The following is a 24002-nucleotide window of genomic DNA, read 5'->3' as shown; positions in this document are numbered from 1 at the left end:
GCTTCAACCCCTTTCAGCTTTATTAATCGCCCCAGTAATGAAAAACACCAAAGTAAAATTTTTTCTACGTCCCTTTTGCTGACTTTAAACCCAGAAAAGGGCAGCGACGGTCTTTTTTAAATCGATGCCACTCTGCCCTCTCATACATCACTAAAGAAGGGGTGGAGAGATTTAAAAAACCAGTAAAAAGAACCCATAACATTCCAAGGACGAATCTAAATGAAAATCAATTAAGTATTAGCAGGTCCTGCACTGCATTCACGCAACTTTTTTTTTGCATCAAGGAAACCTTTCTGAATTTTATTGGATATTTCTGCGGTTGGATATCAACCTATAAAACAACCGCAATCGGCACTTCGCTGTGGCCACAACACACAGAAAGGTAAAATTCACAATTTTGCTTTTGTTTTCTTATATTTGTCTTTGATATTTTTTTTATTGAATGGTGAATGTAAATAATTCAATTTAAGGTAGATAGATCAACTTAGCAACTAATAGTAATATTGAGTGCATCCGTTATCAGTATCTCATTTTATGAGACTTGCCAAATTTGTTCCGCTTTAAAATTATTTCATTTTTACGATACAATGTTGTGATAAAAGTTGATCACATATGCGATATGTAAAAAAAGTCAAAATAAATAAAGTCAATTTAATGATAAAATTTGTAACATATTGATTAATTTAATGAATAACATAATATTTCTGGGTTTTGTTACTTGATTCGTACAACATAAATATCATAATTCACACATCGCGCCTAAATTATCTTGAATTCCAAACGACACAAGAATCCAGCGTTTCACGATTCATTATAATTCGTCACAAAATAAGCGAGAAAGGGTGTCTATAAAACCAATTTATTACGGCACAAATACATAAACCAATCTTTTTTACATTTTCATTACGGGATCAAGAAATCACGAACAAAATAACAAAGTAAAAAGTAAAAATGTAGCACAAAAAGTCAATTTTTAAAATTAAGGTGTGTGAAGACTCCAATCAGTAGGGATAAAGGAAAATTCACAGAAAAGTCTCCTCCAAGTCGATCGCAGCGCCGCAGCGGGAGCCACGAGCATGATCCTCACTGGCTGTATAGGAGATAGTCGTCTTTATAATCTTAGTCTGTGCCTATACATTGCTTAAGGTCTCGTCACTCTCGTGATTCTCGAGTGAAGAACAAGTAAAAGTAAATAAGGTCTTTTCATTGATATTTGACAATATCAATATTATCTGTAGTTTAGGACTTACTGCACAAATGTCTCTTCAACAAAAACCTGTGGACTTTGGCGAAACTTGGGATGTTTTAAAAAAAACAGTTGAAGGTCTTGTTACTCTGGGAACTGTTCCTCGTACTGCATGGAATAGTGGAATCAGTGATGTGGTTTCCCTGTGCAAGGCCAAACCAACTTTTGCTGAAAGATTATACATAGAAATTAAAATGTTTTTAGAGGCTCATGTTACTTCTCTTTTCATCCAAGTGAACGGCACCAGTGAAGAACACCTTCTGACTGTGTATTACAAACTTTGGAAGCAATATAGACGAGGAATGTACAATTTGGACTATCTGTTCACGTAAGTAATTCATTTCTGTTCTCAAATGAAACAAGTACTAAATACATGCTTTTTATTGAAATGCAGACACTTGAACACAGAACACATAAAAAAACAACCAAGAGTAACTGATGAAGACCTCCTAAGGCTTCATTCAGAGGGGGGTGATTTTAAATTACCTAAACTAATGAAAGAAATTGGTGCATTAGGTATAAATCACTATCTGTAATATTTTGGTGTATTGAATCGTTATATCAAAACTTGCTTACTAGGTTTGGATTTTTGGAAGAAGTGTATGATTGAGCCATTGAAATCCAACTTGCTGAGATTACTATTGGGAGGCATACATTGTGACCGAACTGGACAATCTTTGTGCAATGAAAAGTCTTCAACAATTCATGGTGTGATTCAGTCATTGGTAACAGTTACAGAGAACAAGGAACACAACAAGATGGTACTTTATGAAACCGTTTTTGAAAGGCCATTTCTGGAAGCAACCGGAGAATATTACGGGTAAAAAAAAAATTTATTAAAGGTAAAAAGTTGCATATTATAGTTGTTTGTCAAATTTAGGCAAGAAGCTAGTCGCTTGTTACAGGAATGCAAAATTTCCTTGTACATGGAAAAAGCTTTGCAACGTCGGGACGAAGAAGATTTGCGTAGTAAGAAATTCCTGGACCTACCAAGTTCCCACAGTAAAGTTCGAAGTGAATTCGAAAAAAGAATGGTAGGAGATAACTCGGCGGCTATCCATAACGAATGCCCAATGTTTCTTGAATTAAAACAACATCAAGATCTTCGAAATGCGTACGAGCTATTGAAGGTGAGAGCTAATCTTAATGCCTTGTAGCATAAATTTTAATGTTTTCGAAAATTTGTTTAGTCGATTCCGGGAGGTTTGACTGTTCTAGTCTCGCACTTCCAGGAACACATCACACAAGAAGGATTGCGAACAGTGGCTAACCTGTCAGGAGACAACAAATTTCACCAGTTCGTAGAGGGCATGCATAGATTCCACTCCAAGTACAAAGAGATCACCAACACTGTTTTCAGTAATGATCAGCTATTTAGCAGCGCTCTAGATAATGCCTGTACTGCAGTCGTCAAACATAACCTCATCATTACTGGACAACATTCCAAGTCTCATCCAGAAAAACTAGCCAGATACTCTGACACACTCTTGAAAAAGTCAACAAAAGGCTTTTGTGACACCGAAACTGACGATAAGTTAACACAGTGCATTACTGTATTCAAGTACATCGACGACAAGGATGTTTTTCAAACTTTTTACTCACTGCTTTTGGGAACTCGACTAATTCAACAACAGAGTCAAAGTATGGACGCTGAACAGGAAATGATCAGCCGATTGAAAATGGCATGCGGATTTGAGTTTACCAACAAACTTCATCAGATGTTAACGGACATGTCCGTTTCATCAGACCTGAACAACAAGTTTAATCTGCTGAACAAAGATCGGATTGAATTAGGTCTCAATTTCTCAATCAACGTCTTGAAAACCGGTGCGTGGCCTAGACAAGTCTGCCCTACCGATTTCGCCGTACCCCAAGAGTTGGAAAAATCGGTCCAGGAATTTGAAAATTTCTATCGTCTACAGTTTGACGGCCGGAAGCTTACATGGCTACATCACTTGAGTTGCGGAGAGCTGAAATTGAAATTGAAAGAAAAGTATTACTTCATCACCATGGGGACCTTCCAAATGGCCATGCTTCTTGAGTTTCAAAAGACCGACTCCTTGACTTGTGGAGAACTCATGGAAGCCACGAAGCTTAACTCGGATCAATTCCAAAAGACCGTTCAGTCATTGGTTAACGCAAAACTTTTGGCAGTAACTGGTGACACTGTCAAAGTTTTCCAAGCTTCTACGGTCATTTCCCTCAATTTGGATTATAGCAACAAACGAACCAAGTTTCGTATCAAAAACACTGCCAAGAAGGAGCAGGCTGTCCAAGAAACCGAGACGACCCATTCTTCCGTAAACTTAGACAGGAATCTATACCTTCAGGTAAGAAATTTATGAATATTTTAGCGTAATGCATTAGAGATCTGACTTTTCTTTTTATTGTGTTTCCCCAGGCTACAATCGTTCGAATAATGAAAGCTAGAAAGACTCTTGAACACACCCTCTTAATTCAGGAGGTGTCGAGTCTGGCCAAAACCCGTTTCGATCCTCGCATTAAATTGATAAAAAAGTGCATTGAGACACTGATTGAAAAGGAGTACCTGAAGCGGACCGAAAATCCAACGGCTGAATATAGCTATGTGGCGTAAAAAACGCAATCGCAATGTTAGTTCGCAATATCATGCTGTAATACTTTGGCGTTAAACCTTTGAAATTGTTGAAAAGAAAGCAGCGTCGAGATGGTAAGGACTTAGGATTGTTGGGCCTTTTGGGTATTTCTCGTATTGTACATGGATTTCTGATTCTAAATGACATTTGTTCTTCGTTTTTATCCTGCTGTGTGCACTTAGATAATTTCCATGCACAATTCGAACGTCGTTTAAAGTGCAGCATTAGAAATACATGGCATACCAAATTGAGATGTTGGCAAAGTGTTCTCAACAGTTTAAATAATTTTAGTTTATCACGGGGGGCGAGTGGGGAGGGCTTAATTTTAATAGAAATTTTTTAAAAAGGGAAATTTGCATCGCTTAGTATTAATTTTGATGTCGGTCCATTCTCGAGACGGTAGACTTTTTTTTTATTTTGCCGAGGCCGCTTGAAAAATGAACTATTCGATTAAATATTGCAACGAATCTTTTCTTGGAATAAATAGTAACAAAAATTGCTCGCGTATTTTGATCGATCGGGAATGTACAGTATACATTATCTGTTAAGTAAATTTGATGAAAAACATAGAAAAACCGATAACTCCTTGGCATTCATTCGTGCTCTGTGCACGGCACTATCTATTAGCCATCGAATAGGAAACGTCTGATTCACCAACTTTTATTAAAAAAAAGGTAAAAGCTTTTTAAGATATTTATCGTGATTTATTCTATTGTCAATCATGTGTCAATTAACAAATTTACGTACACGACTGATAATAATACGGATTTGTTATTTCAGGTGAATAATTAATAATAACTGTAAGACGAAGAATACGGATCAGAAACAGTGTTGGAGTAAAAAGTCGAATTTGTCAAAGAAGTTGGATAGAAAGGAGGAGAGTATTCCCAGTTGTTCCAGTAGTAGAAGGAATAGTCTTGTTTGCTGATGCGTTCCATCCGAGTTATTGAAGTTGGACTGGGGACTAACGACGTCTTGTGGACAGCTGGAAGGAAGCCATTCGGATTGAAGTGGAGACGACGATGATGATCCGGACGTCGAGTAGTTGATTGGTTCCACGGGGGCTGGAACTGCCGGTGGATGAGAATAGAATCCAGGAGTTGGAAGGACTTGAGCGGAGTCGTTGTATCTGCAAATTTTCTGCAAAAGTATCTGCAAATTAAAAACAATAGACGTAAGTTAAATCAATCCCATAATTCTTTTTAATCCAATAGACCTTGTTGACGTTGACGAGAAACGTAAGACGATGATGGACGATGTTGGTGATTTGTTACTCGAGTTGAAGTTGCGGTTCTTGAAGATCCAAGTTGGCGGGCTCGTCGACGGCGATTCTGAAACCACCACTGATACAATCAAGAAGAGAAATTAATTTCAGGTAATTGAATTAGATGAAAATGACATACCATAATTGATTTCTCAGAGACGCCAATCAACTGGGCAATGCGGCGACGATATTCTCCATTGGGGAACGAATCCCTGGCGAACTCTGCTTCCAGTAGCTCCAGCTGGACCTCGTCGTAAAAGTGGCGCTGACGTCCTGATCCAGAAGAAGATTTCGAAGTGCGGAAACAACTGGATAATAATCTGCAAGTAAAACAACAAGATTTAAACATGTACTTACATCTAAAGAATATGAATAGCTAGAAATTATAAAATTACCATAAGTATATACATAGTTAAGTAAAACGTTAGCTACTTTAGCACTTCAAAATTAAATACTCAGAACTAGGACTAACAGACACAAACAGAAAACTTACCTTTAAGAAAGATGTGGAGTGAACAAAGTCCAAAGACAGTCTGCCAAATTTCCACTATATTAAATATGGAATATTACCGTCCGATTGAGTCACGTATCGTGCCATCTTCAAAAGATAAGACGTTGCCAACATTCGCCCACAGGGTTTAAAACTTTTAATAGTATTCCATATTTCCATTCATTTAATTAAATCAAACAATTAATCGTGAACGCGGATGGGGTTTTGAAATTTTTTTTATTTCTTGTGGGTGTGGTTTTGAAAATTTCATCATTCACAAATTTCTTTTTCTGCTTTTCATTTACTTTCAGGTGAATTTATCGTCCGTTTACTGGTTTTGATTGGTACCCAAGGTGAATTTATACCAATATAGAACATGGAAATGATCGGCATCTTCTACCAGAAAATATGTAAGGAATAAACTTGGTAAACTAAAACCAAAACCACAAATGCCAGTATCAGCCATTCCCTCTTAATTTGATTTTCACACCTGCTAATACTTAATTGATTTTCATTTAGATTCGTCCTTGGAATGTTATGGGTTCTTTTTACTGGTTTTTTAAATCTCTCCACCCCTTCTTTAGTGATGTAAGAGAGGGCAGAGTGGCATCGAGGAAAAAAAAGGTATTCGCTGCCCTTTTCTGGGTTTAAAGTCAGCAAAAGGGACGTAGAAAAAATTTTAGTTTGGTGTTTTTCATTACTGGGGCGATTAATAAAGCTGAAAGGGGTTGAAGCCAACTGCTGGCATTACTCGTAAGGTAGTAACCGCGTAGGTCGCAAACGAGAGTTTTCCAGTTGGCAATATGCAATTCAGACTTGGTTATAATTTCAGTAAATTTTATTCTTTTATTATTACTCCGTAGTCCATTTTATTCAGGCGATGAATAATTTCTTGCGGCCAACTGAAGGTTTTACTCTGCGTATAAGGTTTTGCTCATTTGCGTCGCAATAGCGTAGATTAAGGCTTACCCGCAAATATTCCGAGTATAGCGATTTATTATCACCCATTTTTTTAAACAAATATTTTAACTGACGACTGTATAGATTTCAACGTTGGTTAGGTTTTGATTTGTCGAAGCGGTTATATTCTTATCCAATGCACAACCATGTTTGCTATATATAGTCGAGGGAATTAGTTTAAATAAAAAGCGATTTGCGCGTTTAAGCGCTTTGCTGAGTAGTTCAACCGAGTTCAACTACGTTTTACGGTTGTATCATGATTCTAAATGATTGTTAATTGTTTTATAATTATTTGTAACATTATATTTAAAAAAAAAAAAACTTCAACCACGAAGAACGTGAAGTCCTAACGATTAGATCCGTTGGCCCGATGGACGCGGTCTTAGAAACCTAGACGAGCCCAAAGATCGACCCAAGGAGCTTTGCTGATCAACCAACTAAATCTTTAGCATACTAAATATATAATATTGAATAATATGCTTCAGCCATGGAACATCGGAGTGCTAGCAGTACTAGCAGGTATCGTCCCATGGCCTCACCGTTAGGCATGCCCTCTATTGCGCTCAACAACAGAATCAATCACTTGTGTTAATAGGTTACGGTGGCTTATGGCTAACAAACTCGATGTGTGCCTGGTCCGAGATTCGAACCTTAGTCCCCTGGTATGGCAGCCTGTGTTGCTGACCATTAAACCACCGTTATCAATTATGATATTCATGTTTCTACGTTTTAATTGAAAATTTCTTAAATACTTAAATTGACATATGCGACATGTATGTATCAATATTGTTGAATTTCGTTGTATTGTAATTCACATAAAGAAATTTATTTTGCTCTTTTGCGTTTAAATTTATTTAAAGTAAATCAAAGTGTTGATGCTATGTCGATTTCACATTTCGGGTGTTAATTCCCTTTACTCGAACAGTTTTTTTTTCTTCCGCCGGCCGGATGACGTGGAAACTGGAAACACGAAGTAGGTTAGCGATTCCAGCCAAATATTAACCTCCCGGGGCTACCGAAAAATGCGAAACCCAAAAAAAGTTTTCCAGTTTTAAATTCCTCCATCCGCTTCCGCCATTTAGAAACCCCGAGCAGACGTTATACATCTTCTCCGTCACCTTCTAGTCCACCAGAGAGTGCCGGAAGATCGCCGTTGGAAGGAATAGGCTGGCTCCAAGATCATTAAGTGTTTTTCCACAATCAGTCAAACCGATGTCAAAAAAACATCAAACCCAGAACGTTTATACTCAGTAGCACATTGTTTTGATAAACGAATGCCTCCGCCAAAAAGTTTTATTTTATATCGATGGATGGAAGCCAGTTCAAAACAAAAACTGATTTGTTATAGCGCTTGAAAAATAGGATGGTATAGGCCTACTGTTTTAGACTAATTCGTCGAATAAACAATCAAGTGAACAAATCTCCCGCTGCAGCCGGTTCATTTTTCTGTCGCTTCCAGCAGTGCGCATCTATATTAATCAAAAGACATTTAAATAAATAGAACTCCAAATCGGCAATGGGTATCTATATTAGCTGTAAATTTCTCAAATTTTGCTGACTTTCACCGTTTAGGTGAGGTACTTGGTAAACAATCAAACTAATGAATAAGCGAAACAATGTATTTTTTTTAAATGAAATTTATTGAAAGCAACTGACAGAACAGTGTCAAATCAATCAAAAGTAAAACTAAACACTGACATTTTAATTTCCATATGGAATGTTCTGATTAATGTCGATGAAGAATGGCTTGCAGAGTGGGCGGAACCGTCGTCTGCATCATCGTCAAATGGAATGACACTTTAGTGCTGTAGGTCTCGAGTAGCCAAGCAGCTCAGAGGCAGTGGTAAAGCGCAGCCGATGAGGAATTGGAGGTTTGGATCGGGATCGCCCTGACTGGCAAGTTGGTTTTGCCATTCCTGAAACAGCATCAAGGGTGTCGAGCCGCTCACGTCCGATTGGTATATTTCGGCGCCGTATTCTATCAGCAGATTAGACTGAGCGAGATTGCCACGATTCATGGCCAGTAAGTGGAGGGGAGTCGCTCCGTTGAGGTCAGCTGCGTTAGGATCGGCTCCGAGTCTAAGGATCATCTGGATGATGGACAGCGTCCATTCTTCGTCCGGTTCACTAACCTCATTGTCTTCTTCACGATAATCTCTGATGAGTTCAAACTTCACTACGTCACTTTCGTCCTCAGACATGTCATCTCCGATTTCTTTATCGCCGCGTGACAGACATTCGTCACTCTCGCTGTCCATTTGTTGGTGAATTGCAGCGAACGTATGCTCAATACTCTTCAGATGGCAAAGCGTTTGTAGGAAATTGTGATTGGCGTTTCCCCATCTCTGATCTTTCAGTAAGAATTCATGAAAACTTCGCTTGAACTCTGTGCGATCCCCATCACTCCATTGCGGCATCAGCTCACTGGACCAAAAAATCAATTGCACTAAGACACTTGCCAGACCGAGCAGAGTGCTCCGGTCAATATTGCGTAGTTGGCGATTCCCTTGCAGATAGGACATGTAGTGACTGGTGAAATTGAACATTGCCATGAAACTGGCAAACGAAAACTCCTCTTGTCCCGGCCTTTCTTGTAGATTGATGAGGCTCGTCTCAATGATGTCAAGGGCCCAGTTGATGATTCGACTCGTCTTGAATCCCTTCCAGTGTTCAAGTGCTTGTGATTGTTGTAGAACGTACATCAACATGTGTATGGCGCGGCCGCTCTGCCCTTGGCGGAAGGAACAAATCGATGCCCAATGGCACAAGAAGGCGAGGTTGAAGATATGAGGACCAGGATGGACCTTGTCCAGGACTCGCTGGCTGACCAAAACTGCTTGGGTGAAGAGCTCGAGCCTAGACAGATGCTCCAGTTGTTCTATCGTGACTGCAAACTCGTTTGGCATAACATCCGCTTCATCATGGACCGTCGATTGGCGAAGATGCGGGGCTGCCCTCCAGTACATGAGACCGTTTTGCGGGGCTGGATGCGTTTCGTAAAAGTAAAAATTGATTGCGCCCATCAGTTCCAGAATGTTGATCTTCTCTTGTCGGCCGTTGGGACTGGAGACGATGGACTCGATGATCATTTGGGTGGTTTGCTGACCGGCTCGCACTTCAATGGAAAGGAGATAGGTGGAAATGTCTAATTCTCCGCAAACGATAGCCGCGTACAGCGCTGGAACGTCCAGGTATGTGACACCATTCAAAATCATCCGTCCAATTTGCCCGATGGGAACGTCCAGTTTGCCGACCAAGAATTTCACCATGTCCAAATTTCCTCCCTGGATGGCCACCTGAAGAGGGGTCTGTCCGTGTTCATTGTACGATCTTGACAATTCGGTAGTCACTGCCGTACCGTGGGTGTTGAGTGTTTCAATCAAATCCTCCCTGGAGCCTCTGGTTACAGCTTCAAAAAATGCCTCGCATTCCGCATAAGTTCTTATTCTCGACATCATTTCAACATTCGCACAAGATTCCATGCTGCTTGCAGGTTATTATCTGTTATAATCACAGTAATTGTATCTAGAAGGATTCAGAAGATACACGACGGGATCATAAGCAGTGGCGATCCCTTATATGTGAAAAGAAGGGCAAATCTTTGTTTGCAAGTCGACATTCTCCTACAATTTCAACTGTATCTCGAAATTGTGTCAACCAATTAACTTGAATTTTTTTGCAATGATTGCGTTTTAATTATTCGAATGTTAATCAGTTGTTTCATTCAAGGCAAAGTAATACCATTTTATTTGATTATCATTTCGATTCAACATTCGTCTAGTCTCTAGTCAATTCGCGCCGATCGTTATAGTGTGTAATATGGCCGCTTGGGGGGGGGGGGTGAATTGCGCAACAATTACATTTTACAAAGCGATTTTTACATTTACTTTCTAGTTTCTACTCTTTGTGAACAGGTTTCACCAGTGAAAAGATCTTGGTGACTGGGACAGATGAAATGCCCAATTAATTTCCCTAATAACTCTGATGCAAGTATGCAACACAGACACAGATTATGAATTTAAACAGATAAATTTAATTCGTCTGATTCAATTATTAATTGTTACAGTTACTGTACTCGAACTTCCGTTTACGAGGCCAGCAGATATTTAATGGGTCGAGGCACACTGGATTCTGGCACTTATTCAATTTTGGCTGTCAATACCAAAGATTGCGAAAAGTTGCTAATCGATTGCAGCGTCGCCTCGTCCAATGTAGTGGCGGCTGGAAGAGTTGCCGCAATCGCCGTTGGAGTTGGTGGAGGTGTAGCAGCCGGAATTGCAGTGGCAGCTGTGGTGGTCGCCAATGACAACCAACAAAACAACAACGATAATAATAATAATCAACAATCGGCACAAAACTCAAATCAAACCCCCGCAAATAATTTACCGATTCCAGTTGTCAGATTAAGTTTTCCGGATGACGGAAGTGGTGACAGTTCCATTCGATTCCCTTACGGCAGTATTCATCCAATTTTCAGCAGAGGACCTTGTAATCAAACTCATTGGGTTACAGTCAACCCCATTTCATTACAGGTAAGTTGTGGATTTCTAATATTTGTTCAAAGTTGAAATGAATTTTTTGTCACTTGATTTCAGGGTGGATGCACTCTGCGTCTCTGTGAGGAAGAAAGAGTTCTCGTTGGCCGGACTGGCCTCTGCCATGACGTCAACGATCCACTTGAATGTCAAGGAGGTCGACGTCTTTATTACACGGCCTATGGAGATCCGATATGCGATTGTCCCATCGGACAATATCCGTTTCCTGACAGCACCAAAGACGACTGCGTTTCATTATTCTCTCGAGGTAATTTCTAATTCAATATGAATCCAGTTTGCCTTAATTACAATACACATTGATTTTTAGGTTCCTGCCCAAATCGCCAAGTGTTGGTTATAACTGAGGACGGTCGACTGAATTGCGAACCACTTGAATGTCAGCCGATTAATGGAGGCGATGATGGACAATTCCAGCAATTAGTTCCGGATGAGAAAGGAACTTGTTTCGCTTTGGGTTCTCGCGGACCTTGCTCATCCACTCAACTGTTGGGTTACGACATATTCAAACGAAAATTGCAGTGCGTAGTCGATCCTTTCTCTCCCGAATCTTCTCCATCTCAACAAAACGAACTGGTCGATGCTGCAGAAAAAAGGGAATTGTTTTCACAGGATTACATCAGTGAGCGGATTGATTGGATCGAGTATTTAATCAGCATCAGTTTATTGCAAAAAAGGTATTTAATGGAACCAATCGAGAGACAAGACAATGCTGGAATTCTTCAATTGCCCAGTTCCTTACCTGATTCACTCCTTCATCCTTGTCGCACTGGAACGCGACCAGGCAATAATTTCAAATGCGCCAATCCGTTAGTGTAAGTCAATTACATCTTCTTAAAGTTAATTAGGATTATTCTGTTTCATTTACATTTTTTATGGATTCAGGTCTGGTTCCGGTTCTGGAGGGACACGTCCTCCGGTGCGTCCGTTAGTTTCTTGCCCAGCTGGCACTTTCTTGACGGCCTCGGGCTCGTGTGTTGGTGACCGTCGAGCGGCGAAATGTGGACCTTCGACTCGTTTTAACGAAGCAACTGGTCAATGCCGACCTTTATTTTGATTTGTTATTACGTCAGTAGGTGTTTTGATTTTGGTTTCATCTAACGAATAAACATTTGTCTGATTGGATGTAAAAAATTTGTGTAATAAAGTGTCAGTTACTCTGTAGTTTCCACGTTATTCTCTATTTTGCAACATGTATTTATTTTTATTAAATTGGTTTATTTTTTACTTTAGTGTTCGATCCTTATTCGCAGAATCAGGTGTATCCTTTTTCCAAACAAAAGAAAACAAATATTGGCGTAATACTGTCGAAGGAAGGGTGTCCTAAATTGCGGGACTATGGGGACGGAATAATTCAAGATGGCCGCCGTTTCATCTTCCTTTATCATCTCAGTCAGCTGTTAGGTGTTAAGTGTTAACTGATGGTTAGCTGCGAGTCTGCGACTCGTCGACTCTAGACTTGAAATCAAATTTGATTCTGTCGAAGGTGTTATTGTAAGTTAAAAATGAACTGTGATTAGTATTGTACGTCGTCAGTTTGTCATTGTTACTGTGTACGTGTGTGTGCAAAGTGCATATTTGATTAGTGATAACCAGTCTTGGAGTTCAGTCGAATGGTTGTAGCATGGTTGTAGAGTAAAAAAAATTCTTGTGAAAGAAAGTTTACATCATTGATGTTTGCTAATTATTTGGTTTGTTTCTTTTATTTCAAGAAGCTTTGCAGATACTGCGGAAGGATCCAGAAAGTCTGCAGGTTGTTTGTATGTTACTTTGATTGTGGTCTGGTTATTTTATTTAGTTTTATTTCATTAAGCACATTTCTTTGCATTTTCTTGTGCAGGTAGGATTTAGCCATGTGAAAGAATTAATCTAGTTTTTTTTTTTTTTTTTACAGATGAAATGAGGATACTAAACACTGCTTGACTTCCCTGTAGCTATGCAACTAGGCTTGGCAGTGTCTTCATCGGTTTAAATTTGGCAAAACAAATTCATGTCATATTTGAGCATCTATTCTGTATTCTCCGAGGTTAGTGAACATATGTTTCTCTTTGGTTTAAAATTTTCGTGCGATAATATTGCCTTATACTTTTCTCTTTTAATTAAGAATTCTTTTGTATAACTGTGTTGTGGATTCTCCCCGATTTTTACCGAGTCTATAATAATTTTATTCAGAATCAAGGTTTGATCGCCCATTAACACGAGGATAACTGTGGTTGAAGCCACTAGGCATACTCAAATACCTTGCAGTCGTTTTGCCGTTCATTAGCTTTAGTCAGATTTATTTGAGAAAGTAGCAGCGTCAGCGGTTCTAGACGACTCCTAATTGCTAAGAAGACAGTTAATGGGCGTGTACAGTGAAGAAGATAACGATTCATGCTCAGTTTTTTGCCGTTCTACGACTGAAATTGTTATTCAGACGACTATTTCTTAACTTTTTATCCACGTTGCTGGTAACTTAAAATAACACTCAGTTATTTGTGCATTCACCCGATGCAGCAAAGTTATTTATGTGAGGTACGTCAACGTGTCCGTGATGTACCTTACATGTGAATTCGAAAAGTTTATTCAAAAATGCCTTAGGTTATTCTTTTCGTTCAAGTTTTCTTGTAACAAACCTAGAAAGAAATTTAATCGCCGAGGTTGAAAGATTTGAAGTAAGGAAGGGACAATATCGCTTGCGGCTACTTTATTTCTTCCTGTTTAACTGCAGGGATAATAATTAACCGTATCAATTGGGCGTTACTCGCAATGCGTTTATAGGGTAGAACCCTGCAGCAGTGTTATTTATTTCACCGTTTCTTACAATCAAGCGTCGTGAAAGTCATGTAGTAATGCTCACTTAAATATGGAGCGCATGGCAACCTATAGGTTCTTAACGAAACAGTGATGAATCCTCTTTATTTAAGAACTCCCTACCATTGCTCTTTCGAAGTAGCTGCCTCTATTGGCATTATCAGGAAACAAATCTTGAATCTTGATCCTCTACGGTTCTTGAGATCAGTAATCTATGGCGACAAGATTAAAAAAACGGAAGGCAAACTAGGACTCAGTTAAAGCTACTCCATTTAAATTATTATTGCCGCAAAGTTGACAAGTTTCGTCGTTCTGTCAGGATCAGTTGTGGGAAATTATAAAAATGTACCACCCAATATTTCTTATGAAATTTCCATTATTTACTGTTGACTAACGCTGATCCGAATTCCGAACCTGTAAGGCTGTAAGTAATTATGTAGCCTATAGTTAATAAGAAAAGGCTGTATTACGACATGCTAATTTTTCAATTTATTATTTATTATTTCGAAAAATAAATATGCTCCACCCAGGTGGAGTTTGCATTATGTGATGTCAATAACGTTCTACATTTGGCTTATGTAGGGCGATTTCTGAAGACATACCCGAATCCTTCCGGATTACCGAATGGGTTTCGGTGGATTTTCCCCTTGCCATCAGGGATGGGTGTTGTCACTGTTCTCAAGGACTGTCACTTTCGCTTGAGTCTGTCGGATTTTACAACAAGTTTGCAAGCAAACCTGAAGGTCCCACCGCCGAGTCCATGAGACGAAACACAAGTTACCGTATATTTCAACTGCTTGTACCAAACCAACACAGTGAGCAGACTGTGATTACTTGAGATTATCCTCCCGAATCTCCAAGTGAATCTACAGACCCCTGACTCTCGGTACTAATATTATGCAGATTTGAGCCTTTTAAACAGGTGGGGACGGGATTAATTCAACGTCTATGAACTAGCCTCTAATTGTTTTTGGCCGGCTAGACCACATGAGGAAAGGCATCCAGGGGAATCCTTCTGTAAATTTAAGTAGTTAATTTTCCGCTCAACGTTCATTGTTCAATTGTTTGATTTAAGTTTGATTGGATTTAATTATTAATGAAGTGGATGGAATACCGGATTATCGTCCGATAGAGATTGATACCCTGGCGGCAGATGATGGCGACGACTCATCCTTTGGAGTTTGCATCACTTTGGAGATGGCACGCTAAGTGAGAATCCGTTTGAAAGTTTAACCCACGTTATTTTAAGACAATGTTGACATTATCACAAAAATATCCGCAATTTTTCTAATTGATCTCCATTCCCTCTAGACACGACACGTTGTTAAAACCGTGCCGACGTGACCAAATTAAAGGTAATTTTCTAATATTTCTTTGATTGAATATAGTTTTTTTTTTTGCGATCATTCACATCCATCAGGTAAAATCCATTTACAAATTTAATTGCTTTAGCTAATTGTAGAAACATAGAAACTAGTCATTAGTCTGGTCATCTAACGGATTTCGTAAAATTTAACATTTAAATTCATCCCTATTCAATCTCGATAAAGATTTAAGACTTGATGTCTATTTGCATGTACCGATCAATCATGGTTGAGCGCAACCGGTAACTTACCCCCAGGGGCCAAGCCCATGCTCCTATTTTGGTCCGTAGACCTGAGGCGAGAAGTTAGTTCCCTTTTTTTAATAATTTTTTAAATAATTTTTAAAAATAAGGGCATATTTGCAAAGCAGCGCAGAGCGGAAGTTAGGTACATGCAGGCTACAAGCCCAACTCATTCAGAACGGCCGTTGGGAAGGATTAATGAGAGTAGTCAGCTTGTGCACCTAATGCATAGCCCACAGCTGCTCATAAATACGCTACTATAAATATGCGATAGCATAAAAAAATCTTTTGTCGACTATTTTTATCGTCACTTAACCAAAATTGAATAATTATTCCTTTCGCACTCACCATTCAATAATTGTTGTATTTCACATTTCCGGTTTCCGGCTGTTTTAAAACATTGGATCAAGATTGAGTACAGAATTTAAACAATTAAATTATTCCTAATGTCTGCATTTTTGTTTTCTAGAAAGGAACAACGAAATGCGAATGCGACATTATACTAGGATTACCCTACTGCACGGAAACGGGAATGAAATCAACATTGCAGAAACTTAATAAAACCCAAGTACGTTCAGTTTCTTTTCCACAGATGTTATGTCTTCTTAAAATTCCTTAAGATTGGGTAAATGTTGGTAAATCCATCGTAGATGTCTTGGCGAACTTTGGCGCCTAGTAGAAGCGAATTTTGTATTTAATTTTTTAACAAAAAACGATTGCTTCGTTAACTTACCAGTAAGAACGATTTTTCCTGAACAGAAGATCAGCAACACGAGTTTAGGTTGTTTCATTTTGTAAATGAGACCTGGGAAGATTTCGGCTTCGTAACTGTTAAAATAAGAATTGGATGGTTTATTGCATTAGTCTTTTTCAACCCAAGATTGTTAATAATCTGTCACACCTGCAAAATCTATCCCCATGAGCTAAACTGATGGCTTCTAGACGAATAGGAAACTTGACGTCACAGCTGCCAACTATATTTTGAATTTTGAATTCCGTAAATTTTGCCTGCAATAATTAAAAAACAAATTAGTTCATATATGATTCTGTTATTTACGTGGGTGGGTCTTTTTCTTAGTACGGGAAAGTTAAGTTTTTGGATGATTCTAGCGTATTTTCTAGATGCTAATCTTGATTCTTCTTTAGATTTTGCTCCCGTGCACACCATTTTCCCGGAACTGAAGATGAGAGCTGTCGTCCTAGGCTCACGGATTCGCATAATCACGGCCGCGAATCGTTTGGGGTTGTACTCTGCATTGCGTGCGTGCAATGCAATTTGTTTCAGGTCCAACTTGCATCCCAGATTGACGGTAGAAACAATATTCCTTAAAAATCTTGTTTAGTTAACTTTTCCTTATTCAGGAAATGGTTTTGCTTTACTGTAACGTAGGAACAATTCCGGAACAAGCAGACGCTGGTGTGTAGGGTGTCGCCGGAGCGATTGTTCTGGAACAGAACATTCCACCTTCCGGGGTTCCTTGTGACTGGGCGAACCTGCATTAACTGCACTTGATCTTCGATTTGGAGCAGGTGACATTAACGCTTGTTGTAGAACCTGATCAATACTGTTTAATATGTTAAGTGGTCGACTCGTAGTGTAAAATTGATTACCGAAGTAGAAGGAGGTTGTAACATGTGGGGGTAACATGTGCTAATCCTTGCAAACTGTAAACGTTTTGTGACCCAGTGCTGATTTGTTGGTGGGGTGGAACGAAAGCATTTTGCTGTTGTTGGGTTGTTGGAACGGAACCGTTACTCATTAAAAACTGCTGGTCTTCTTCCGGTTGATAAAGTGGAGTGCCAATAGAAGGAATGCTGAACCCAGGGCTTGATTCCATCTTATCGCCTTGCTTACAATTGAAACAACACAGAAACAAAATTGGAGCGAGTAGAATTCTATCTGCTGCCTACGGGTCACTGCGAACAACTGGCCTTTTTTCTTTCGCAACTGCAATCGCTTACACGAAATTCTCGTTATCCATTTTTCTCGAGAAAAGGATTTTGTGGCCAAGAGGAGTGGGATCTATTCGCCGTTCAAGTTCTAGAAAGGCCTTTCAAAATTTGGGAAGAAGAGAAAATAAGGTCATTTCTTTTTTTTTTTTCTTTTTTTGTAACGAGTTTTTAATTGCAGCCGCCACCTCATTGGTCGTCTCTACTAGGAATGGTGTATTTGACAAGTGACCAAATCTTTCCATTAAATGATTTCGTTATCTAACTTATTCCTGATACGTCAAGATTTCATTTCTTTTGTTTAGTTTTAACACAAAACTGCCAAAACAAAAGAAAAAAAAAGGCTCTGAGACAATTTGAATTGTTTTTACCATTCACCCCTTTTTGTTAACATACGGTGTCTTCGTTTATTTTGCCCTTTTGGATGTTTCGCACACGTTAATTGATAAAATTTTCATTCGTTTAACAGAGACTACCAATTGGACCGACCCCTAGCACGTGCGCGCCCTTTTCCTCTGAAGCTATCGACAGTGGAACGTCATCAATCGGCATGCGGTTGTTGACAGGCCAACATCATCAAGATTTCCCATTTTATTTAATAGTAGGTAAGTGCCAATTTAATTTTTTACTTACGGCATCGACACTTGAAAACGAGTGGTGACTTGTAAAAGTGACGCCTAATAGCTAAGAATGTGTTACCTGGTACTGCACACCAAATGCCATACGTAGTCTTCTTTATTCTATTTTTTTATTTTTAAATTGATAGTGGAGTAAGTCACAAGTCAAGTCACAAAAGTCACTCTTAAATTCACTTTTTAAATTCATATATTTCTTGTTACATTCAAAGTTTCAACATGTAACATTGATTTAGGTGTTTATAAATCATTTTCAATTACTGTTGTAGAGTTCAGTTGTCGTAGATCATAACGGTTGTGGAAACACAATTTTTATCAACTTTTGAACAACAAATAGGAGATTAGAAAATAAGCGATCAATATTATTTCCTATGAATTTGGTTGAAGGTCACAGCGAAAAATACGTAAAACTGTCATGCGACGGAGGTTGGGTGAGAAAGAAATGTGTTACATCATTATCAAGTAGGTAGAATTTCCGCAAGGCTTGAGAAAGGGTGAGAAAAAGTCGTATAAAACGAGAGAGGAAAGGCCACAGACATTAGTCGAGTGAGCATCTCCCACACGGTAACAACTGCACCAACTGTATCCTTCGTCGTAAAACCAATTCGCAAATATGAGTAATTACTTTTGCTTTGCTTTTTAACATAGAATTGTGATTCATTCCACATTTTTTCTATTGATCAATGTGCCAGTTATTATTGAATAATATTTAATTTTTTTAAATCGTTTTCCGTCTAATTAACTATGGCGTCGTGCTGCTGCTGGATGTTGTATCTGCCTGTGATGTGCCAGGATTCAGTCGATGGTCCTCTGATGATAGGGTCTTTGAGCTGAGTCTCTACCAGCCACAACGCTACGACCATTTACTTAACCGAAGCCCCCAAGTACTACACCGAAAGACGGAATATTACACATTCACTTTCGCTGCCCCAGTTTTCTACACCGAGGAACCAAAGTATTACTCTGCTTCATGCTACTATTCAACTGAGGCTCCTGTGCACTTCACCACCAGCAACGCCCCTGATTATTACACGACAACTAAGGCTGCCCCTCACTACTACACTGAAGCTCCGAAGTCCTACATCATCAAGTCACTATTTCCATCAAGGCCTGATTGCAATCATGGGTAAATATGCCGTGTTTTACATATATATTCTTTATTTATACAGTTAGTCAAATAATCATTTATAACTCAAATGATAATTTTTAATTATTGCTACTCAATTTTGGCGTCGTGTTGCTGTGGGGGTTTATCGTTTTTAGCGGGTCGGCCACTGTATTCTCTAATTCTTAATTATAGGTAAATTATTCGTTTGTTTTAAACGGAGTTTTGTGTCGGTTCAACTTTTTTTAAATAGTAATATGCTAGTTACAATTCGATATTTATGTTCCCGTTATATTTTTTAATAGTTGGCTGTGGTGTCGTGCTGCTGTGGAGTGTTGTATCGTTGATGACTGAGTCGACCATTGGTGTACCGATGTCTCCTGAGGATGCTGGATGCGAAATCGCAGCGCCGTCGCCTAATCACAAGACAACATGGGTGACAACCAGTTAGGCAGTTACTACACCAAGGCATTGGACGACTATTCGACTACTCTACAACCTACGCTGCTCCAACTTACTACCTCGAGGCCACCTAACGTTACTCCTCTCCCAGCTACTAGACCGAGGCTCCAGTTTATTACATCACCGAGGCACACTAGTACACAGAGCATCCCAAGCACTACACAAACACATCACCGGAGTACTACACAACTACGTATGCTGCCCAAGCTTACTACACCAAGGCTTCCAAGTATTCTCTGCTACCAGCTACTACACCGATGCCCCAAAATACTACCCTTCCCCTAGCTACATACTCGCAACTGATCCGGTCAAGTACTACCCATCACCTACTTACTGCGCAGCGGCTGCTCCATCTTACTACGTTGATCCTAACTACTACACCATGATCTACGCTGCTCCAGGCTACTACACTGAAGCTCTGTTAATTACACGGCACTCGACTATGAAACCACTGCTTCCGCTTCTCCGACCTACTACACCGAAGCATTACTCTTCCCCGAATTACTGCAATATTAAGGCACTTGCATATTACACCACAACCTACGCTTCCTGCCTACTACGAGGAGGCCTTTAATGTGTGATTTAAAATGTCGTTTCATGTTCAGAAATTGTGACATCTTAATAATTATTGTCAATTGAAATCGATTGTTAATTTTAAATGAGCCAACCGGAAAAATAAAATTTTTAATGCGAGAATTTTTAATCATCTCTTACAACTTCTTAACACCTTCTTTCCAAGTACCCGTAAAACATTGCGACGTTTTCTGAATTTGTTTTGAATCTCGTCTATTTTACTTGTTGATTCAATCGATCTACTTAAGAATTTTTTAAAGCACAAACTTCATTTTGAACTCATCTTAGAACTATATTGAAAACTAATTTCTAACATGTCAAATATTCCTGTTGGATAATTTAAGACACAATGTACAAACACATTAACAGGAATTGTTGTCCCACCTCACCACATTTTAAAGTCACATACCCATACATACACTTAGTTAACCCGCTGGCTGCCACACCATACAATCCGTAGGTTGTACTCTCTACTCACAACGCGCCACGTCTGAAGGATCTATGATCAAGGTGGGACTTGCCATTGCTGACAAGTTCGCATTTCGGGTGTTAATTCCCTTTGCTCAAACAGTTTTTTTTTCTTCCGCCGGATGACGTGGAAACTGGAAACACGATCCAGCGAAATAACTTCCAGGGGCTACCGGGAAATGCGAAACCCAAAAAAGTTTTCCGGTTTTTAAATTCCTCCATTTTTCCGCTTCCGCCATTTAGAAAGACCCAGCCGACGTTATACATCTTCACCGTCACCTTCAGTCGTAGCTAGTCCATCAGAGAGGGCCGGAAGATCGTCGGAAGGAAGGAATAGGCTGGTCCAAGATCATTTTAAAGTGTTTTTTTTCCACAATCCGTCAAACCGATATGTCAAAAAACATCAAACCCAGAACATTTTAACAATCAAGTCGTCACCAACCGAGCCCTTATTGATGTCCGGTAAATCATTCCCAGTGTCGCTGCTGCTCCTGTCAAATTCGCTATAATCCAAGTCGCTGATGCTGTCCAGCAACTCGTGAATCCCAGCAAACGTATGATCAATACTAGACAGATATCTTTGTCAGTCTCTGACAAAGTTGTTAATTACTAAACAGCATCCTAATCTGAATGATGGGGTAAAATACTAATATCTATAATAAATTAATAATAATTATTATTATAAACTTATCTCTTTTTATTCACTAAATAAGTATAAACTTATCTCTTTTTATTCACTAAATAAGCATAAATAATGTTTGTATTTTCTTAATTGATCTCAGCGTTGCATCGAGCTTGCAACGCTGTACTTGGAAGAGAAAACTCAAATCAGAAAACGAATAACGAACGTAAAAAGTGCTGCTCATTAAAAGTTGTTATTTGAAAGTTGTTAACCCTCATATTTATAACATAACAATAACACTTAAATTTCCGTGTGATTATCTAATACATTAAAAGGTAGTTGTATTCAAGGATTTCTGGATTGCTTTTAAAACAGAAGGAAAGGCTAGTTAAAATTTCGGTTCAGGTAAGGTATGGTGTTGGGGAAAGCACAGACTAAGAGGGGATCTTAGGTAATCTTAGTCTGTGGGGAAAGTGATCAATCACTTATGTGTTAATTGATAGTTTCTTGAACTAACTTGCTCTTAACTTAAGAGAAATCTAAGATTAATTTGATCCCTATAATTTGAAGACATACTAGTTAAACTAATCAATGGTTTTTCATTAGATGGCTGATGATACTCCCGTAATGGATGTTGAAGAGAAAGAAGAAGAAAAGCCTTCATCGTCCAATGTGAAGGGTGAGGAGAAACGTATTGAAGTTAGGAAGGTAACATCTTTATCTGTGATGTTATTGATAACTTGACTGATAAATTGTTTGATAAACTTTTTAGTGGAGTGGAGTTGCCACGTGGAGTTGGGGTAAATTAAAATACTGTCACAAACTTGTTATGATTGCTGATTTCTACAGTCTCTCTATTCTTAGATATTAAAGTCGAAAACTGTGCTATCTGTCGTAATCACATTATGGAACTCTGCATTGAATGTCAAGCCAATCAGGCTTCAGCTACTGGTGAACAATGCATAGTTGCCTGGGGTGCCTGCAATGTAAGCGAATATTGATTTTTATTCCTTTCAGTTCTATAAGGATAAAAAGTATATTCAAAAAATTCTTTTGATTTACAAATATTTCAGCATGCCTACCACTACCATTGTATTTCTCGCTGGCTGACGACTCATCATGTATGCCCACTGGATAATACCGAATGGGAATTAACAAAATATGGACATTAAGTGCCCCGTCCTTTTGTTTTTTGTGGAATTCTATTTTATCAGCGCGTTTCATATTTCGTTGTTTTTAACTCTTTCGGAATCTTAAAACTCGAAATTTGCTGAATTTTCGTGACTCAAAATTTCAAAAATAAATGTGCCCTGCCCTTCAACTATTTTGAAACTAGAAATTAATCGACGTAATATTGTAATTATCGTGAAACTAGGTTGAATATTTTTCGAAAAGAATGGTGCAGAAATGTTTTCGAACTTTGTTGTCTTAGATTTCGCATGAATGATATTTTTCTAGCTAAAGTCGGTGCGCGAGTTCATTTCTTATTCTTAATCTGTTTCTTTCCTTTCGGCTGTTGAGGAAAAACCTCGTTTGCTGCCCCACCGCCCAAGAAATAGAGTAAATAGAGAAATTGTAGATAGAGAAATAGAGTAAGTTCATAAGCCTTAACAATCATAATAACTCAATTTGCTATTAATTAATTAAGTAATGTTGGAATTGCATCTATTGTCCCACCTCCAGCCACAACTCCTCCACTTTTTTACAAATTTACATACACCTATTCTAAAAATTAACTTCGATTTGAAATGTGAATCGACTTGAATGAATACTAATTAATTACTAATTACCATTACTAAAACCATTTCTAAAATGATTTTAGTAATGGTAACTGTGGAAACCCGATTGTGCGCATCGGCCTGTGCACAAGGTTAACTAGCGGGAGCGAAATAATAGCCCAACGAGCAATAATTTCATTTGCTGTCAGGACACGACCCATTCGGTATTATCGACTTATCGGTATAGATAGCACTTTGTGGTGAAAGTATACAAGTAAGAACGTGTTGTGGTTATCCTAATTAATTATGTTTCCATTCTAGATTTCTAGTTCCCCAAAGAAAAACACCAAATGCGAATAGTTCCGCAGGTAGAAATCGTCAAAGAAATAACAACGAATCGGCGGATAATAATGGAGATAAGAATCTGAAAGTCAACGAGGGGCTACTTTGCTTGTTTTCCGTCTTTTCCGACACAGTTTTGTGGCCGGAATCGTCACCAGATATCCCATCAGGTAAATTATATTGAAACTATTTGTGACTTCCATTCGTTCAATTGTGTTCAGTTTTACAGGAGATCAAATCTTCATCAGAGTAGTTATAGTTCACCCCCCAGTCAATGCGATTGGACAAATTGACCTACAACCGGGAACTTTTCGAAACTATTTCACGAAAATTGGTTGGTGCAAATGCTACTTATCGCATTTCCGACGTCCAGCGACAGACAATCTGCGTGTTGGCCCAGCTGAACGAAGCCGGTGAAGCCATCGTCATTGGTGCAAGTAACGGTGGTTCTATCCCCTACTAGATAAAGTTTGATTGACTGAGGTAATTCACGTAATTTTACCCCCTCGCCAAGTCGCCAACCTTTCCGTCATAATTATTTAAACTATTTTTTTTATAGATAAGAAACCAAAATGTTTGGGTGTTATTTATGGTTCGCCG

At 38.9% G+C, this 24002-nt stretch overlaps 4 protein-coding genes and 2 long non-coding RNA genes across 8 annotated transcripts in view; 4 read left to right on the top strand and 2 right to left on the bottom strand.

Annotated features, from left to right (window-relative positions):
• The window catches only part of LOC124350689, a 67497-nt gene that overhangs the window by 8674 nt on the left and 34821 nt on the right, over positions 1–24002 (bottom strand). The window lies entirely within an intron of this gene.
• Positions 1–24002, top strand: part of LOC124347052 — a 67408-nt gene that overhangs the window by 20769 nt on the left and 22637 nt on the right. The window lies entirely within an intron of this gene.
• LOC124345355 (cullin-2-like) lies at positions 982–22570 on the top strand. 2 transcript variants are annotated; one of them, XM_046798297.1, is made up of 9 exons: positions 982–1182; positions 1239–1574; positions 1641–1762; positions 1826–2066; positions 2127–2376; positions 2437–3576; positions 3648–3876; positions 14997–15001; positions 22449–22570. In XM_046798297.1, exons 2-7 carry the CDS (start codon positions 1258–1260, stop codon positions 3840–3842), a joined length of 2265 nt encoding a protein of 754 aa, XP_046654253.1. In that variant the 5' UTR covers positions 982–1182; positions 1239–1257; the 3' UTR covers positions 3843–3876; positions 14997–15001; positions 22449–22570. The 2 variants fall into 2 exon arrangements, with proteins under 2 accessions (XP_046654253.1, XP_046654252.1); XM_046798296.1 differs by lacking the exons at positions 14997–15001; positions 22449–22570 and having other exon boundaries at positions 3648–4112.
• On the bottom strand, positions 4429–5686 carry LOC124351130. Its single transcript, XR_006921394.1, has 3 exons — positions 5619–5686; positions 5078–5445; positions 4429–5013 (listed from the first exon to the last, which is right to left on the bottom strand). It is a non-coding gene; the product is annotated as an uncharacterized LOC124351130 (long non-coding RNA).
• On the top strand, positions 18094–20375 carry LOC124349586. The gene is made up of 3 exons (XM_046800322.1): positions 18094–18728; positions 18850–19238; positions 19523–20375. The coding sequence occupies exons 1-3, from the start codon at positions 18726–18728 to the stop codon at positions 19569–19571; spliced, it is 441 nt and encodes a 146-aa protein (XP_046656278.1). The 5' UTR covers positions 18094–18725; the 3' UTR covers positions 19572–20375.
• LOC124349791 (RING-box protein 1A-like) lies at positions 21525–22663 on the top strand. Of its 2 annotated transcripts, none has more exons than XM_046800649.1 (5): positions 21525–21677; positions 21949–22050; positions 22115–22142; positions 22207–22328; positions 22416–22663. In XM_046800649.1, the coding sequence occupies exons 2-5, from the start codon at positions 21949–21951 to the stop codon at positions 22512–22514; spliced, it is 351 nt and encodes a 116-aa protein (XP_046656605.1). In that variant the 5' UTR covers positions 21525–21677; the 3' UTR covers positions 22515–22663. The 2 variants fall into 2 exon arrangements, with proteins under 2 accessions (XP_046656605.1, XP_046656597.1); XM_046800641.1 differs by having other exon boundaries at positions 21528–21747.

Source organism: Daphnia pulicaria, chromosome 1, assembly GCF_021234035.1.
Source record: "Daphnia pulicaria isolate SC F1-1A chromosome 1, SC_F0-13Bv2, whole genome shotgun sequence".
NCBI classification, from domain to species: domain Eukaryota; kingdom Metazoa; phylum Arthropoda; class Branchiopoda; order Diplostraca; family Daphniidae; genus Daphnia; species Daphnia pulicaria.
This window is presented reverse-complemented; position numbering and strand designations above follow the sequence as displayed.

Excerpts from the sequence above, each read along its gene's own strand:
- LOC124345355 (XM_046798297.1), top strand. The coding sequence starts at position 1,258 with ATGTCTCTTCAACAAAAACCTGTGGACTTTGGCGAAACTTGGGATGTT. Across the intron at positions 2,377-2,436 it reads ATGCGTACGAGCTATTGAAG|TCGATTCCGGGAGGTTTGAC; the intron begins GTGAGAGCTAAT and ends AAATTTGTTTAG. Across the intron at positions 3,577-3,647 it reads ACAGGAATCTATACCTTCAG|GCTACAATCGTTCGAATAAT; the intron begins GTAAGAAATTTA and ends GTGTTTCCCCAG.
- LOC124349586 (XM_046800322.1), top strand. Across the intron at positions 19,239-19,522 it reads AGGCCTGATTGCAATCATGG|TTGGCTGTGGTGTCGTGCTG; the intron begins GTAAATATGCCG and ends ATTTTTTAATAG.
- LOC124349791 (XM_046800649.1), top strand. The coding sequence starts at position 21,949 with ATGGCTGATGATACTCCCGTAATGGATGTTGAAGAGAAAGAAGAAGAA. Across the intron at positions 22,051-22,114 it reads AACGTATTGAAGTTAGGAAG|TGGAGTGGAGTTGCCACGTG; the intron begins GTAACATCTTTA and ends TAAACTTTTTAG. Across the intron at positions 22,143-22,206 it reads AGTTGCCACGTGGAGTTGGG|ATATTAAAGTCGAAAACTGT; the intron begins GTAAATTAAAAT and ends CTCTATTCTTAG.